The following is an 18,927-nucleotide window of genomic DNA, read 5'->3' as shown; positions in this document are numbered from 1 at the left end:
GAAAGCAAGCAGACTTAGTTTCTATCAGGCAGTTGGAGGGCTCCAAAAACAATCTTTTAGAAAGAAATGGATTTATGTTGAAAAAAAGTATGATTAAGAAACAGGGAGCTTTTAATGATTTCTGTACTCTTAGCACTTCTCTCTCTCAACGGCATGCTCTGACGCGGCTTCTGTGTTCAGCGTTCTACCAAAGACGCCATTGTCAAGAGCTCCAGTGACCTTCCCTGTGGCTCGGTCTGGGGTCAGTTACAGATCCTCGCCACGCTTTTCTTGTAGCAGCAGTTTGGCCCAGTGGATCAGTTCTCTGGTCTGAAGTGCTTTATTCATTGGCATCCACACTCCTAGAGTTTTTTTGTTCTCTCACCTGCCTCTCTCACTGGTTGGTTAGTTTTCCGGGTACTTCTTTTCCCCTGACCTCTTAATTTTAGGGGCCATCTCTAACAAACCCTTTTTGAATATTAATCTATATCCTGATAACTCCCAAATTATACTGGCAGTTCAGAATTCTCCAGTCAACTCCAGCCTCTTATTTAACATTTCTACTTGGATATCTAGTAGATACCTCAGATTTGACACATCCAGAAGTAAACTAAGTATACTTTCTCCAAACCTGCTTCTTCCACAAATTTCCTACATCAGGTAATGGCCTGTCTGTTTTTCTAGTTGCCTGGGCTGTAAAACTTAGGAATCAACCTCAGATTCTGACCTTACTTCATAACCTATATCAGAAAATTTTGTTGCCTCTGCTTTCAAAATATATCCACAATCTGGTAAATTCTCACTGCCTCTATTTTTACCCTGGTCCAAACCACTGTGATCTCGTGTCAGCATTTTCATAGCTTTCTAACCAGTCTCCTACCTTTGACCCTGTTCCCCTTCAGTCTAAACACAGTAGCCAGAGTGTTCCTTTTAAAACAAGTTAGGTAATGTCTCCTCTGAGAACTATTTGGTGGTTTTCCATCTCACTAAGAATAACACCTACATTTCTTATATTGGGCTTCCCTGGTAGCTCAGCTGGTAAAGAATCTGCCTGCAATGCAGGAAACCCCAGTTCAATTCCTGGGTTGGGAAGATCCCCTGGAGAAGGGAAGGGCTACCCACTCCAATATTCTGGCCTGGAGTACTCCATGAACAGTCCATGGGGTTGCAAACAGTCAGACATGACTGAGTGACTTTCACTTTGACTTTCTGGTCTTACCTTGTAAAGACTTATGTGATCAGTTCCATTTCACTCCCCCATCCATAATTTACTTTCTGACCTCATCTGTTACTTTCTTGCTCATTCCACCCCAGACCTTCTTGCCATGGTCACTTCTGGGAATCTTCACTTCAGAGTCTCCTTTTATACTGCTGAGGATGTTCTTTCCCACACATGGGGATCCCTCTCTCACGGGTATTTGCCCAATGATCCCTTCTTGGTGAAGCCTTCCCTAACTATGCTGTTTTAAACCACATACTCCTAGCAGTTCTTGAGTCCCTGCTCTGTTTTGCTCCATGGATGTTGTCTGTGGGCTTCCCAAGTGGCTCAGTGGTAAGGAATCCGCCTGCCAATGCAGGAGACACAGGTTCAATCCCTGGATGGGAAAGATCTCCCTGGACGAGGAAATGGTGGCCTACTCCAGTGTTCTTGCCTGGAAAAGTCCCATGGACAGAGGAGCCTGGTGGGCTCCAAGTCCATGGGGTCACAAGAAGACTGACACCACTGAGTGCCTGAGCGCGCACACGCACGTGTACGGTCTAACATTTATTTCTTGTTTGTTTTGTCTAGTATCTGTACCCCGTACTACAATTTTAGGAGGGCTTAAGATGGCAGGAGTATTTGTCTATTTTGTTCATTTTTATATCTTCAGCACTGAAAATAGTGCCCGGAATATTGCCTTATTTCAAAGGAAAGGCTTTGGATAAAATATCCATGAACTTAAATCCATGGCCATCCTTTAAGTCTGCCATGTATTGTAGTGTGAATCTGTGAAGATGCAAGTTATTGCAGATTATTTTTGTTATTAAAACAGTATTAATCAGTTTGTATTTTTGCCAGTATGGCAGGATTATTTTTTTGATATTCCTTTCCCTTTTAGCTATTGTTAACAATCTGACTTGATTCAGCAATATTAGAGCAGTACACAGCCTATTGCTGGGTTATAATTTATATGGAGAATGTGTATGTATACTTTTATATGTGTTAATTTATAGCTAGCTGTATGGCTAGACAGATAGCATATAGATTGAAACTAATTTTCAGAGCTGTCATCTTCTAATAACTTTAAGTTGGTGGTGGGCAGTTAGCAGTAGCTCAGGTGTTAAGGTGTTGAAATAAAAAATTAAGCTCTTGCCAAACTTTAAAAAAAAGCACAGGTTGTAACTTTTAAAATACTAAATAAATGGATTAATTTGAAAACATGAAGTTTTTATATGTTACATGGTAAATTTTGTTTTCCTGATTTAGAATAGTTTCTTCTTTGGGATTAAAATATCTGGTCAGTTGACTATTCTAATAGTCAATTTATCATTTTTTACACTTATTGTCATAAGCCATTATACATTTTTAAATGAAGTTTGTGTTCTTAGGGTTGACTTCTTTTAACAGTGGCAGAGCTAAGGGAACTTTAGTGTTTGATGGAGAAGCAAAGATAGCATAGTTTGTATTAGATGCCCAAAGTACTGTATAACATAAGTTTGGTCACATACCCCAATCCACACTTCCAATATATTTGCTTGCTGCTGCTGCTGCTAAGTCGCGTCAGTCGTGTCCGACTCTGTGCGACCCCATAGACAGCAGCCCACCAGACTCCTCTGTCCATGGGATTCTCCAGGCAAGAACACTGGAGTGGGTTGCCATTTCCTCCTCCAATGCATGAAAGTGAAAAGTCAAAGTGAAGTCACTCAGTCGTGTCTGTCTCCTAGCGACCCCACGGACTGCAGCCCACCAGGCTCCTCCGTCCATGGGATTTTCCAGGCAAGAGTACTGGAGTGGGGTGCCATTGCCTTCTCCAACATATTTGCTTATGTACTTATAAATTATTCATGGATTATCATCATTGTCTTTCTTAAGGATGATATGTACTTAAGGCAAGGTTTTCTGAGCGGATACTAAATGTTTTCAAATAGCCATCTTCATAGTTTTGAGATTTTTTTGATTGCCTTATCAAATCCAGTATATATTATTGTGTTGTTATGGGCAAGTTAAGAACTTCACTAGAAGTGTTAGTTTTGGCATTTTGTTTTGTGCTTCTGCTTTATTAATGTTGTATTTAATCTGTGGTTTCTTTGTAGGAATCTTCTGCAGCTTATCCATTGTGTGAGTAAAAACTAAATCACATCCATAATTCCACTGAACTGGGCACACGGAAACTGCCATATATGTCACAGTACATTGAAAAAGAGCCAGCAGGTAAGCAAAGTCTGTGTTGGTTACTCTAGATTGAGGACTTCATATTTTCCCCTCTGGATTCCTTGTGTACTGTATATGATGTTTAATCTTGGTATTATTTAAGGCCAGTTTCAATCCATGTACTGAATATTTATAAAGCTTAATTTCTAATTTTTTATACAGTCAGATCAGATCAGTTGCTCAGTCGTGTCCGACTCTTTGCGACCTCATGAATTGCAGCACACAAAAATGAGTATAAATAGAAATTGTTATATTTTCTTTTCCTACCCCCTTGGCATCTATTGTGGTTTACACTTTGGAGACTATTTATTTGGAGATGTTGTTAAAGATACTGGTTCTGGAGTCATCGGTTTAGTTCACTCGCTCAGTCGTGTCCAACTCTTTGTGACCCCATGGACCGCAGCATGCCAGGCCTCCCTGTTCATCACCAACTCCCGGAGTTCACCCAGACTCATGTCCGTTGAGTCAGTGATGCCATCCAACCGTCCCATCCTCTGTTGTCCCCTTCTCTTCCTTCCTTCTATCTTTCCCAGCATCAGGGTCTTTTCAAATGAGTCAGCTCTTCGCATCAGGTGGCCAAAGTATGGGAGTTTCAGCTTCAGCATCAGTCCTTCCAGTGAACACTCAAGACTGATTTCCTTTAGGATGAACTGGTTGGATCTCCTTGCAGTCCAGGGGACTCTCAAGAGTCTTCTCCAACATCACAGTTCAGAAGCATCAGTTCTTCAGCGCTCAGCTTTCTTTTTTTTTTTTTTTTTTTATTGCTTTTTTCCTGGAGCTGCCCGCCCGGTTCATCATTCTCTGCGTTGGGGGCGGGCGCAGGCTCTTGGCCCAGACTGGCCGAGGGCTTCCAGGGGCTGGACCCTGGGCTTATCTGCAGTGATGCTGCCAGACGGGGCTTCCTGCGGACACTGTCATCAGTGCCCAGAGCTGCGCTGGCCTGTGAAGCCATGGCTGGACTCGAGGGCTGGAGGGGACAGTCTCAGCTTTCTTTATAGTCCAACTCTCACATCCATACATGACTACTGGTAAAACCATAGCCTTGACTAGATGGGCCTTTGTTGGCAAAGTAATGTCTCTACTTTTTAACATGCTGTCTAGGTTGGTCATAGCTTTTCTTCCAAGGAGAGTGTCTTTTAATTTCATGGCTGCAGTCATCATCCGCAGTGATTTTGGAGCCCAGAAAAATAAAGTCAGCCACTGTTCCCACTGTTTCCCCATCTGTTTGCCATGAAGTGATGAGACTGGACGCCATGATCTTAGTTTTCTGATGTTGAGCTTTAAGCCAACTTTTTCACTCTCCTCTTTCACTTTCATCAAGAGGCTCTTTAGTTCTTCTTTACTTTCTGCCATAAGGGTGGTGTCCTCTGCATATCTGAGGTTATTGATATTTCTCCTGGCAATCTTGATTCAAGCTTGTGCTTCATCCAGCCCAGCGTTTCTCATGATGTACTCTGCATATAAGTATGACAATATACAGCCTTGACGTACTTCTTTCCTCATTTGGAACCAGTCCGTTGTTCCATGTCCAGTTCTAACTGTTGCTTCCTGACCTGCATACAGATTTCTAAGGAAGCAGGTCAGGTGGTCTGGTATTGCCATCTCTTGAAGAATTTTCCACAGTTTATTGTGATCCACACAGTCCAAGGCTTTGGCATAGTCAGTTAAGCAGAAGTAGATGTTTTTCTGGAACTCTCTTGCTTTTTCTGTGATCAAGCAGATGTTGACAATTTGATCTCTGGTTCCTCTGCCTTTTCTAAATCCAGCTTGACCATCTGGAAGTTCACGATTCATGTATCGCTGAAGCCTGGCTTGGAGGATTTTGAGCATCACTTTACTAGTATGTGAGATGAGTGCAGTTGTGTGGTAGTTTGAGCATTCTTTGGCATTGCCTTTCTTTGGATTTGGAATTTGTGCTTAGAAGCAATTATATTTTTTATTTTAATACCCTAAAACAGAAATATGTAACTTTAATTTACTGATTATTCCATATACTGTGAGGAAATATTTTGTTTATTAGTTCCTGCATTATATAGGTAAAGTCCAGGTGACTAAGCAAATTTATTATATGTGTAGATGTGAGATAATGGCCTACTTAGTAAAAGATACTAATCTTTGCTGTTATATATCCCTTAGGCATCAGAACTTAGTACTTGAGTTGTTCAGATGTTTTTGACTTTTCTTACCATGCGTATAACATTGGTAGTTTTGAAAAGTTTGACTTGGTTCACCACTGTTTTCTTTTGGAGAGTTTTACTTGACCCTGATCTTTGGGATATATTTTATTGTGGTCCAGTTGGTTCTTTGTAATAGTACAGATAGCATTAAAGAAATTACTTGTGAGAAACCTAGACAGCATATTAAAAAGCAGAGACATTACTTTGGTCCGTATAGCCAAAGCTGTGGTTTTTCCAGTAATCATGTGTGGATGTGAGTTGGACTATAAAGAAGGCTGAAGGCTGAAGAATTTGTGCTGCTTTTGAACTGTGGTGTTGGAGAAGACTCTTGAGAGTCCCTTGGACTGCAAGGAGATCCAACCAGTCCATCCTAAAGGAGATCAGTCCTGGGTGTTCATTGGAAGGACTCATGTTGAAGCTGAAGCTCCAGTACTTGAACCAGTTGATATGAAGAGCCATTAGAAAAGACCCTGATGCTGGGAACGATTGAAGCAGGAAGAGAAGATGATAGAGGACGAGATGGCTGGATGGCATCACCAACTCGATGGGCATGAGTCTGAGCAAACTCTGGGAAATAGTGAAGGACAGGGAATCCTGGGGTGCTGCAGTCCATGGGGTCACAGAGAATCGGACACGACTGAACAACTGAACAGCAATTTGACTGGATTTTATTCACTTTTAATGTCATTGAAACCATTATATTATATGCGAGTAATTCACTCAACAAATTTGTATTGAGCAGTTATACATAAGGTACTTAGATAATTTGAAGGATCATTCTCCAATCCTTTAGCAGCTTTTACAGTATAGTAATTTGGCATGTGGAAAAAATTTGGAGTAGGTTATGTTGTAAAAAGCTGCAATACCTTAAAGGAATCAAGAAAAGATATTTGGGGGAGGGATGAAGGGGGTCACATAACTCAGAAAGTAATATTTCATGCTTACTTTTCAAGTTAGTTTTATGTTACTCGTAAGGGGCACTTGGTGTTCAGTAGCATGTGATTTGACAGATAATAGCATGCATATATGTTGAAACAGTACCCCAAATGTCACAACGAAAGCCATTGCTGTGCCTCTTATTTTTAACTCTGTTTTTCAGCAATGGATCAAGACTCTAGCAAGGCTGCCTGGCCGAAACCAGCAGGAGGATATCAGACAATCACAGGCAGGAGATATGGCAGAAGACATGCATATGTCAGTTTCAAACCGTGTATGACCAGGCATGAAAGAAGCTTAGGTCGGGCTGGTGATGACTATGAAGTGTTGGAACTGGATGATGTTCCAAAAGACAATTCCTCAGGTATGCAGCCTGGAGTTATTTAAAAGCTGTTAATAGCGATGTAAACATTGATCTTGTGATGCTTGAAATAGTAAGTGGATTTTACGTGTGTCTTGAGTATAAATGCTGTACATTTCCTATCAAGAATTTCTATTTTAAATTTTCTATAAGCTTAATAGTATATACATAGAAGAAAGTGGAATATGGCCAGTCGTTAATCTGTAACTGCATTGTCATTGCAGTGATTACATTGTCACATCATTTCGCCAGTGGAAATGTTCAAGGAAAAAAAAATTTGTTTTTTTTAAATGTGCACTGAGTATATTCTCCCCTGCATATTACATTTAAATAGCTTTTTTTGTTGTTTGGTTTTATTTGTATCTCTAAATAATTTAACTTGGTTATTTTGATATTTTTAGAATCATTATATAAAATACAAAATTATATAAAATCATTATATAAAATACATTATATAAAATACAAAGGTTATTTAATTAAAATGCCTTAATTATTCATTACTCAAAAAGTATTTTGCAGGTATCCATGTACTGTGGCTTCCCGGGTGGCTCAGTGGTGAAGAATCCGCCTGCCAGTGTGGCGAGGCGGGTTCGATCTCTGGGTCGGGAAGATCTGGAGTAGGAAATGGCAGCCCACTCCAGTGTTCTTGCCTGGGAAATCCCATGGACAGAAGAGCCTGGTAGGCTGCAATCCACGGGGTCGCAAAGAGTTGGTCACACTTAACAACTAAAGAATAACAACGATCCATGTACTGTAACTACACATTTTTGGACTGGAATGTCAGTTTCTTTTTATCCTGAGCAAACTTGATAATTCTAGGGTTTTTTTTTTCTGTCATTTATGTTCAAGAATATGAATTATTAGCTAAGGTCATTCTGCTAAAGAAGCCTTTTTGTGATATGACAGGACAACTTTATTTATAATTTGTAAAATTTTGTTTCGACAGGTCTTGGTGTCTTTATTTTTTCTAGTTATACATTAGTGTAAAAGATAGTTGTGCTGGAAGTAATTTGTAAGGTATATAGCATTTTACTCTTGTCTTATAGTTCTTAGAAACTATGACAAAGAGAATCAATATATTGACTTTTTTGTTGTTTTTCAGTCATAGCTGTAACATAACTGAAGTTAACTCATTGTAGATATGTTATAACAGTTCATTTTGGGGATAGAAATTTTAATATTATGTATCTAGTGACTGAGATATAATTTTCTGAATTGACATATAACACAGTCTCATTTCTGTTAGATCTGCCGTTCTTATAGCTATTATAAACACTTTAAAGAAATCTGCATGTAATAAAATAATTTTAAGTTTGAATTGCCCATTCCAACAACTGGAAGAGTAGATTGATTACCCTGTGACTTCTCTCAGGTCTCTCATTAGTTTGTCTTTTAAATATCTTGTTTAGAACGTTTTAAGTATTAGGATTTGGGTGAAAAACCTGCAGAAGATGTCCGAGAGAGAGGATATTGAGAGGCTATACAATGGCATAAATGAACTCATAGGGTAACCAGTCTGCCGCTCCCGGTTAAGTTAGGGAGTGTAGAAGCACCAGTCAGAGAAATTCACTCATATTCTCAAATAGGTAATAATTGGTATGGTTTCTAGTTAAAGAGTCATTATTCATGTTATCTAAATTAGCCCCTCTAAATATGTTTTCTTTTGTTCTGTGAAGGTTCCAGTCCACTGGATCAAGTTCATTCTTCTGTACCCAGTGACCCTTTATTTGAAAAAAGTGAAGCAGAAATTCCCATTTGTGATACAGCATTGAACCAAACCATTGAGAACACTCCATCCTTTGCTGCAGTGCGTCATAGCGAGGAAGGCAGGGAGCCCTTAGGGAGCAGCACAGATCTGCACAGTCACTCTGAGGGAGAGTGTACTCCAGGAGTCTGTAATGCTTCAGGCGTCCAGCATGGAGTTACATTGGCTCATACTGACTCTTACGATCCAGACGGCAGACACGGAGAGGATAATGGCCATCTTCAGCTCTCTGCAGGCGTTGTGGAAGGTGGCAGCTATCAGGCAGCACTGGGTGATACGGTATTTGAGCTGGAAAATGGAGAGGCAGAGGCATACACTGGTCTCTCACCAACAGCTCCCTCTTTCAACTGTGAATTAAGAGATGCGTTTGGAGAGGTAGATTCAGCACCTTTAGTGGAAAGGTCTACTGATAATACTGAGTTTGTCAGTCAGAACAACCAGGAATTTCAGACGTCCTCTTCTGAAGATGAAGTGGTTAGAAAGAAACAACAAAATAATACTAGCCAGGAGAGACAAAGAGAAAATTCAACTGAAGATTCAGCCTGTGCTCCCAGGCATATTTGCAGTGAACAAAACACCAGTGATAGGGGCAAAAACCAGGGCAATTCTCTTGAGCAGGTGGTGAGGCCCAAAGTTAGGAAAGTGATAAGTTCAAGCCAGGTGGACCCAGAATCAGGTTTGAATAGGCATGAGGCCAAACAAAGAAGTGTTCAGAGGTGGAGAGAGGCTTTGGAAGTTGAGGAAAATGGCTCAGATGACCTCTTAATAAAATGCGATGAGTATGACGGAGAACATGACTGTATGTTCTTGGATCTGCCTTTCGCAAGAGTCACGCAGAGGGACACAGAGGATCGCCAGCTAGCAGCAGAAAGCGGAGCCCCAGCGAGGCAAGGGGCTGTGGAGAGCACGTTTTGGAATGGCTGTGGGGATTATTACCAACTGTATGACAAAGATGAAGACAGGTGAGTTTTGTGCAGTGCTTTGTGAGATTGTATAGTGAGCAAAGTGGTTTATTTTCTAGTACCACTTACCATTGGAAAAGACCCTGATGCTGGCAGGGATTGGGGGCAGGAGGAGAAGGGGACGACAGAGGATCAGATGGCTGATGGCATCACCAACTCGATGGACGTGAGTCTGAGTGAACTCCGGGAGTTGGTGATGGACAGGGAGGCCTGGCGTGCTGTGATTCATGGGGTCGCAAAGAGTCGAACACGACTGAGCAGCTGAACTGAACTGACTGACCATTTATGTTTGGTGGATGGGCTCTCTGGCATGGTCATGGAATTAGCTATTTTGACTTATCACATATTTTTATTTACCCATTGCTAACCATGCATACTGGTTAGTTTTTCACAGAAACGCTCTCTGAGGTGTTTCAGTAGTTTATGGATCTTAAAAGTTCAGGTAATAACTATTCATTATTAAAAAAAGATAGTGATACTAATTATTTCAATTCGTGGTATTTCAGTTAATACTGATAAAATGCAAGGTAAACATTTGTTGTATTTTTAAAAATTTCTAAATGTTAAGCCAGTCTGGATTTAAAATGTGGTTAAGATCAAGGAAATTTTGGTTGATAATATTGTGTTAACTTTGCCAATATTTATTAATATCACCTGTTTATTCTTCCTGTTGCTGTTCCTATCAGTTTATTTTTTATTTATTTTTATTTGGCGTTTATTTTTCATTAGTAACTTTATGTGGTACATTTGTTATTTTCCACATTTGTAGATGAAACTGAGACATAAAAGTATTTACTAACTTCCTAAGGTCACAAGCTAGTAAAAGGTGGACCTGGAATTTGATTGTCTACTTACTAACTCCAGGCCCTCTGTTCTTCACCACTGTAGTTTACTGTTTTGAAGAGAACATATAACTTTTCTTATAAGAAGCATTCTGATTCCTCTTCCATAGATTCCTTTTTTTCCCATACTGTAAGACAACAGAAAGAACAGAGAAATGAAGAATTTCTTTGTCCAGCTGCTGACTTTTCAGTACCCCAGAGTCTAGACTTTTATCTATTCTTTTACGCTTGTGGTAACCCTTGGAATGCTCAATTGCAGTGTAATTTCAAGATTTTATCAATTTAAAAAAATAGTTTTTTGTTTTTTTTTTTTAACTAGAAAGTTCTGCAAAGGAAGAAATTTATCCTTGTGAATATGAATGCATTTTATATATTTTCTTTCACATCATAAAATTAATAAAATTGTCTTGATTTTTTTGGGGGGGATGTATAAATTAAGCTTCCATAATAAAGCATATGTAACTTGTAGAAATAGTTGAAATATTTCTACTGTTGTCTTGAAGTTAAGAACTTGTGCGTGACTGACTTCTGCTTTTTCAGTTTAGGTGCAGTCTTTTATCCAAAATCCATAAAGTTCTAAAAACAGAAATTGACCACAAAACCTGACTAGTCTTGATTGCAGATCTAGATCTGAACTAAAATTAGGCCCTTTTTCAAGTATTCATACATTTTACTGCAGAAATATGAAAACATTTGATTTCTGGTGCTGGCTTAGACTCCATTGGTAATGTTAGGTAGTATTTCTAAATCTTGCGGAGGGGAGGTTGAAGTTCTAAATTCTGAAGCGTACTCAGCCCTAAGGTTTTTGGATTGGATTGTGAACATCTGTTAGACCTTTAGATTACTGTTAAAAACAACTTAATAATCCTAGATATCTTATGATTTGAAAGTATAAGGTTGGTGTACTTTTTTTTTTTACCACATTTTTGCATTTTTGAAGAAAATCATTTAGCTTGGCTATGCTTTCTCCACTATAGACACATTAATCAAAAATAAAAACCTCTTTAGTTTGCATTTTGTAGTCAAGCCTAATGTCATCTAATGAAGTTGCTGAAATATTTATGCTATTTGCCAACCACCAGAAAAAGGATAGTTTTGAGTCTGCGAGGTTTTTGTATTTTCTCTGCTTTATAAAACTTAAAGATGATATACCTGAAGAGTTTTCTCATCATGTTAATAGTATAATAGCTACAAGTAGAACTCTTTTATCAATAAAGTAAACTAAAATTTACTGTGACATTTTAAGGTATAGGATTTTTTTGGCCACTTAAAAATACATAGTTTATTCTTTATAAGTAGAAAATATTTTAAAGAATGTATGTTTGCTTCCCTGAAAAATTCTAAATGATCATTTAATCACATGTGAAACATTATACTTTATGGGATAAGCATTGCAGCTGGTAGAGTTGTTCTGAGCTGTTTGACAGGAACTGAACACCACCTTATTAAATTAGAACTGCAAGGGGAATTTTAATAGGCAGCGTATAATTACCAGACTTGGAATTAGACCAAAGAGCTAAGGTTCATACTCGGCTTTTTTGAAACATACCCTGAGAATGTTAATAACTGTTTGAGCACAAGATCTTGAGTTTAAAAGAGCCTTTTGCCCATGGCAGCAGATTTTAACCTTGGGACTAATTGTTCTGAAAAGAGGTGTGCCATCTCCTGACCACTTCTTATAGTACTTAAGTTTTTTTTCAGAGTTTTTCTGTCCCTAGGCCTTAACCTTGCTTAAAAGGTAAGAAACCTTACCTTATCTAATGTAAACATGTCAAGACAACTTTTTGTTGTTGATAACTTGGGGAGAATGAAAGGAATATTACTTATAGTTGATGTCGATTTGATTCATTTAAAAAGAATTTATTGAATTCCTCCTAAAGGTCACATTTTGTTCCAGGTACTCTGTAAATACAAATAATAATGATCCCTGTTGCCTTGATCTTCATCAGCCTTATGAGAAAGACAGAATATACAGATAGTTACCATGAGGCTAAATTAAGCTCCTTTCCTCTCCTATGTGTTAGTTGAAAGCTGTGAAGAAAGCTCCTCTGATCATACTATCTCCCAACAAGTGAAATTATCTATGAACAGCCAAAGCAAAGATCTGTAAGCACATACTCTAATATTTTAGCAAAACTTTTTATCTTGTTTCCAAGTTCATAGTTTAAAAGGAATAAATCGGGGATAAATAACTTTGTTCCTCAGGCATACCTAGGGAGTCGTAGATTACAGTATTTTGCTATTAAGGGAAAAGACCAGAAAGTTGTAAAAGGCAGACACAATTCAAGAAGAAACCTAGGGACTTCCCTGGCAGTCCAGTGGTTGCGACTGCACACTGCCAAGGGCCAGGGCTTGATCCCTGGTCGGGAGACTAAGCTCCCACAAGCCCCACGATGAGGCCAAAAAAAGAAGAAACCTAACTATTGGGTTTTATTTATTAAATGAAGCAGACTTATAGATTTGAACAACTTCTATCGTATCATTTTATCACAACATAGTTCAGTGTTAATACTAATAAAAAGCCCCAAACTGCTTAGATTGTGTTTAGCATACTATTTTTGAGAATGCCAAGAATTACATAATCAGTTCAGTCACTCAGTCATGTCCGACTCTTTGCCACCCCATGGACTGCAGCCCGCCAAGCCTCCCTGTCCATCACCAACTTCCAGAGTTTATTCAAACTCATGTCCATTGAGTCAGTGATGCCATCCAACCTTCTCATCCTCTCTTGTCCCCTTCTCCTCCTGCCTTCAATCTTTCCCAGCATCAGGGTCTTTTCCAATGAGTCAGTTCTTGAATCAGGTGGCCAAAGTATGGGAGCTTCATCTTCAGCATCAGTCCTTCCAATGAATATTCAGGACTGATTTCCGTTAGGATGGACTGGTTGGATCTCCTTGTAGTCCAAGGGACTCTAAAGAGTCTTCTCCAACACCGTACTTTTTAATATAATTTCCTTCTCACGTATTTCCAATAAAATTTGAAAAGTGTTTTTGATCCACAGCTGGTCAGATAAGAAAACTATCTAAAATTTCATTCTTCCCGAAGCTTATATATAGTTTAATTTTTTGGGGTGATATAAATATATAAATATAAGAGAAGACAGATCAATTCCTTGTGAGATTTAGGGACTCAGAGGTTGATTAGGGCTGATTTTGCTGCTTCTTTCTAACTAGGATTTGTACATAAAGTATTTTGTCTAGAAACCACATATAATTTTTTTTAATTGGAGGATAATTGCTTTATAATGTGTTGGTTTCTGCTGTATAATAGGTGTGAATCAGCTGTAAGTATACATATATCTACATTTATCTCCTCCCTCTTGAGCCTCCTCCCCACCACCCCCATCCCACCCCTCTAGATGGTCACAGAGCACCAAGCTTGAACTCCCTTTGTTACACAGCACCTGCCCACTAAGTGTCTGTATATTTCAGTGCTGCTCTTCTCAATTTGTCCCACTTTCTCCTTCCCTCACAGTGTCCACAAGTCTGTTCTCTGTGCTTGCATCTCTGTTCCAGCCCTGCAAATAGGTTCATCAGTACCATTTTTCTGGGTTCCATATATCTGTGATTTTATATTTGCTTTTCTCTTTCTGACTTGCTTCACTGTGTGTAATAGGCTCTAGGTTCATCCACCTCAATTCAGCTGACTCAAATTTGTTCCTTTTTATGGGTGAGTAATATTCCACTGTATATACGCACCACAACTTCTTTATCCGTTCACCTCTCAATGGATGACCAGTTGCTCCTGTGTCCTGGCTGCTGTAAACAGTGCTGCCGTGAACGTTGGGGTACATGTAGCTCTTTTGAATATGATAGGAAAACCACTTACATGCAAAGTCCATCACGCCAGATGCCATAATGAAGCACCAGCTGGAATCAAGATTGCTGGGAGAATTGTCAGTAAGCTCAGAGATGCAGATGACACCACCCTTATGGCAGAAAGCAAAGAGGAACTATAGAGCCTCTTGATGAAGGTAGAAGACGAGAGTGGAAAAGCTGACTTAAAACTCAGCATTCAGAAAACTAAGATCATGACATCTGGTCCCATCACTTCATGGCCAATAGATGGGGAAACAGTGGAAGCAGTGAGAGGCTTTATTTTCTTGGGCTCCAGAATCACTGAGGACAGTGTCTGCAGCCATGAAATTCAAAGATGCTCCTTGGAAGAAAATCTACGACACACCTAGGTGGTGTTTTAAAAAGCAGAGATATTACTTGGCTGACGAAGGTCCATCTAGTAGTCAAAAGTTATGGTTTTTCCATTAATCATGTACGGATGTGAGAGTTGGACTATAAAGAAGGCTGAGCATGAAAGAATTGATGTTTTCGAACTGTGGTGCTGGAGAAGACTCTTGAGAGTCCCTTGGACTGCAGGGAAATTCAACCAGTCAATCCTAAAGGAAATCAGCCCTAAGTATCCACTGTAAGGACTGAGGCTGAAACTGAAGCTCCAGTACTTTGGCCACCTGATGCAAAGAACTGACTCATTGGAAAAGATCGTGATGCTGGGAAAGATTGAGGGCAGGAGGAGAAGGGGGCAACAGAGGGTGAGGTGGTTGGATGGCATCATCGACAATAGACGTGAGTTTGAGGAAACTCTGGGAGGTAGTGAAAGACAGGGAAACCTGGCATGCTGCAGACCATGGGGTGGCAGAGAGTCAGACACGACTGAGCAACTGAACAACGAACAGCAACGGAAACCACATATAATTTTATTTATATGAAAAACGGTTCTTGGTTCACAGTTAAATCTGTAAAGAGCGTAGTATTTGAGTAAGTTACAGTTTTCTGCTTTTGAGTATGGTTCTGAATCCTGATGGAAGACAGTACTAGTGGAAGACTATGTGAAACGCACAGTGGTGTTTTCATTTTTACATTGAGAAATTTTAAGTGTTTGACTCGTGTGCTTTTATAATCAACAACAAATGAGTGCTCACTAGTCCAAGATGAATCTGTGTCGTGTTTGTTCTGTTGCTTGTTCTTGAAAAATTATTTTATAATCTTTTTCTTTTAGTTACTTACCGTCATGTCACTCAGTCGATTAACTGTGTCTCTACTTTCCCGGAGATACTGAAATAGTAGAATGTGATCCATCTTGTTTTCCGCTCCTCCATAAGAATACATATTAGCATACTAACATAATATCTTGGTATTGGTTCCTATTTTAAATTTCTTCCGAAATTTTTTCTTTAGCAGTTGTGCCTGATACCTTGCTTATTTATTGTCTTTATCCCTAGTTTCCTTCAATTTTATAAATCCTGGGGGCAACGTTCATTGATCTTGCTTCCTCTTTTTATTACTTGCCTGTTTATGTTTTCCACTGCTGAGTTTTCAGAATAAATGTTTCACACCCACTGCTTCTTTTATTTCACTATCTACTCTTATTAAATGCCTCAAAATTTTAATTCCCTTTACTATTTCTATCTTCTCTAGTTTCCATAGCTAATTGATTTTTTACTCTGTATACATCTTCTGTGACTTCAGTGCTGCCACTGAGCTGTTTGCTCACACTTTTCTGCTCCACGGTTTCTCTTCCACTGATCTATGTTGGATGCTTCTTTGCTATGTCTTCTTTGGGGTCTGCAAACTTTTTTTTAAAGATTAAGTAGATAGTAAATATTTTAAGCTCTGTGGACCAAAAGGCAAAATTGAGAATATTATGTGGATACTTACATGAGCGTTTGAAAATGCAAAAAACCCCTTAGCTTCCATGCCACCAAGAAACAGACGGGTGGGCAGATTCTGCTTTTGCACTGGGGCATAATTTGCTGAGCTCTGGTGTAAAGCTGTCAGGGGACCCGGAGACTGACAATACTGTCAGTTTGTCTATTCAGTAAGACAGACCAGAAGGTATTGAGCAGATTTCCTTTGGTAGAGAAAGGAGGAAAATGGTGGTGTGCTGGCAGGAAATCCTATTGAAATTTCTAAGCAGGTAGGTTATACAATGAAAGAAGTAACTACCACTTTTATTAAATGTTTGCCATTTTCTGAAAATTGTGCAAAACATTTTATCTGTTTTTCATTTAAACATCACTGTAGACTTGAAAGGGAAACATTAATATCCTCATTTTACAGATGAGGAAAAGTGAACTCAGGGAAGTTCATTCATTGTCCAGGCCTGTCCTATAAGTACTGAGCAGATCTTAAGCTAACTGTCAGACTTCAAAGCTTGCTCTTGCCATCATCGTATTCCACTATTAGGGTGAAAAAGGCTGTCATACATCATAGATGGAACTTTACCTGATGTTAAATACAGTATCTTGTTTCTTCAGTAAAGAAATAATCTGTGGTAGGTTTTTTGCTTTTCGTAGTAAAAAATCTTAATCATAGTTAAATTTCCTTTGACTAGCTCTCTGAACCAATTTGGATTTTTAGAGCTACAAATTAGTAACAGACATTAAATTGTGAAATTTGTCATAGATAATAATGTTCAGAATGAAATAGTAATAGGAAATTATCGATATTACTCTTTACCATTTATATCATCCATGTGTATTAATTTCTAGAGAACGTATGCTAAAGAAGATTGTTGGTCCTTTTTAAATAAACTGATATCACTGAAAATTCACTATTTAAAATCATTTGATAATACAGTCTTAGTTAACTTCTAAGAGCTTACAGATACTTGACAATACAAGCAGATCTCCTTGGATGCTTTTCTGGGAAAAGAAACTGAGTTTGCACTTAAGAAAGATGCCTTTAAATGCAGCGCTACAGAAGCAGCTGCATTTCAGTGGTTCAGACTGAATTGTACCTGAAGGTGAAGGGTAATGTGTTCAAAAACAAGCAGATCCTCATAGAACATATCCACAAGCTGAAGGCAGACAAGGCTCGCAAGAACCTTCTGGCGGACCAGGCTGAGGCCCGCAGGTCTAAGACCAAGGAAGCCTGCAAGCGCCGTGAAGAGCGGCTCCAGGCCAAGAAAGAGGAAATCATCAAGACTCTGTCCAAGGAGGAAGAGACCAAGAAATAAAGTTCTCCCCCTCTTCTCTGTACATAGTGGCCTTGGCAATTGCATAGATCACTCATTCAATAAAAGACAAGCCTTTATCTGCCTAAAAAAAAAAAAAAGAAGGCTAGTCTATGGATCAGTTGAAAAACAAAAGAAGCAGTGTTGTAGGGGAAGGTCTTGAAGGAATGATCTGGCCCTGAAATGAAAAAAGAAGGTGAGGTGATGGTGAAAACATTTGTGGTGGTGGGAGCAATAGTTGTGATGAAAATTCATATTTGAGGGACAGTATTTGGAATAGAGCATATTGGAAGGAAAGTGTTGCATGTGAGAATATACTCATAACTGGGATCAGATTGTAGTATATCATCAGTGCCATTCGAAGTTAAAACTTTTTTTTTCCTATACAGTAGTATTTTTTCGAGTGGCTAAAATATTAAATGGCACAAAGTTTTTGTAATTTTATCATTATATATTTATTTTGATGTGAATTAGAAAAAAATAATAAAGCTGGCACATCACATTTGGAACTTTACCAATATTGCTTAGGAGATAACTAAAATGTATTAGGTAACAAAAAAAAGTATTGTTTAAAAAATGATTTCTTAATAGTTGCTGATGATACTTTTACCAGGCCCTGTTAGAATGTTTTCTGTATATTAACCCATTTACTCCTCAAATAAACTCAGTGTGATAGTGGATACTATTATTATATTCTTCTGATAGGTGACGCAGTGAAGGCACAGAGACGTTAAATAACTTTTCCACAGCAAATAACTGGTGAATTCAAATCCAGGCCAACTGACTCCAGAACCTGTGTTCTCAGCTGCATTACCTTAAGGCACAGTGTTACTGGACACCTGTAGCAAGAGTTGTGAGGGCTGTAGGCAGATGGCTTATGTGTGTGAAATAAGCCTTAGTGGAGAGGAACTGTTGAAGTTCCTATATTGTTTTAATATAAATCTATTATTTATAATATTTTATTAGAAAATATAATATTTTGGAGTAACATTATAAATGTACTGTTTGATGTAAATTAAAGTGATAGGAATATTCAGAATATGCTTTTTAATTGAGTTGAGAGAGTTGGGGTTAAATTTAGGGACACTAGCTAGTAAAGTAATGCTTAAAATTCTCCGAGCCAGGCTTCAGCAATACGTGAACCGTGTTCAAGCTGGTTTTAGAAAAGGCAGAGGAACCAGAGATCAAATTGCCAGCATCCTCTGGATCATCTGAAAAAGCAAGAGAGTTCCAGAAAAACATCTATTTCTGCTTTATTGACTATGCCAAAGCCTTTGACTGTGTGGTTCACAATAAACTGTGGAAAATTCTGGAAGAGATGGGCATACCAGACGACCTGACCTGCCTCTTGAGAAACCTGTATGCAGGTCAGGAAGCAACAGTTAGAACTGGACATGGAACAACAGACTGGTTCCAAATAGAAAAAGGAGTACATCAAGGCTGTATATTGTCACCCTGCTTATTTAACTTCTATGCAGAGTACATCATGAGAAACACTCGGCTGGAAGAAGCACAAGCTGGAAT

The 18,927-nt window shown here is 38.9% G+C and overlaps 1 protein-coding gene across 1 annotated transcript in view; it reads left to right on the top strand.

The window, feature by feature from the left end:
• The window catches only part of PJA2 (praja ring finger ubiquitin ligase 2), a 73,005-nt gene that overhangs the window by 17,079 nt on the left and 36,999 nt on the right, over positions 1-18,927 (top strand). Inside the window, exons 2-4 of the mRNA XM_019965502.2 lie at positions 3,274-3,391; positions 6,668-6,868; positions 8,542-9,592. Coding sequence (XP_019821061.1) covers positions 3,361-3,391; positions 6,668-6,868; positions 8,542-9,592 — 1,283 coding nt within the window. The 5' untranslated portion in view covers positions 3,274-3,360. The remainder of the gene's footprint in view (positions 1-3,273; positions 3,392-6,667; positions 6,869-8,541; positions 9,593-18,927) is intronic.

Source organism: Bos indicus, chromosome 7 (assembly GCF_029378745.1).
Source record: "Bos indicus isolate NIAB-ARS_2022 breed Sahiwal x Tharparkar chromosome 7, NIAB-ARS_B.indTharparkar_mat_pri_1.0, whole genome shotgun sequence".
In the NCBI taxonomy this organism is placed as follows: domain Eukaryota; kingdom Metazoa; phylum Chordata; class Mammalia; order Artiodactyla; family Bovidae; genus Bos; species Bos indicus.
This window is presented reverse-complemented; position numbering and strand designations above follow the sequence as displayed.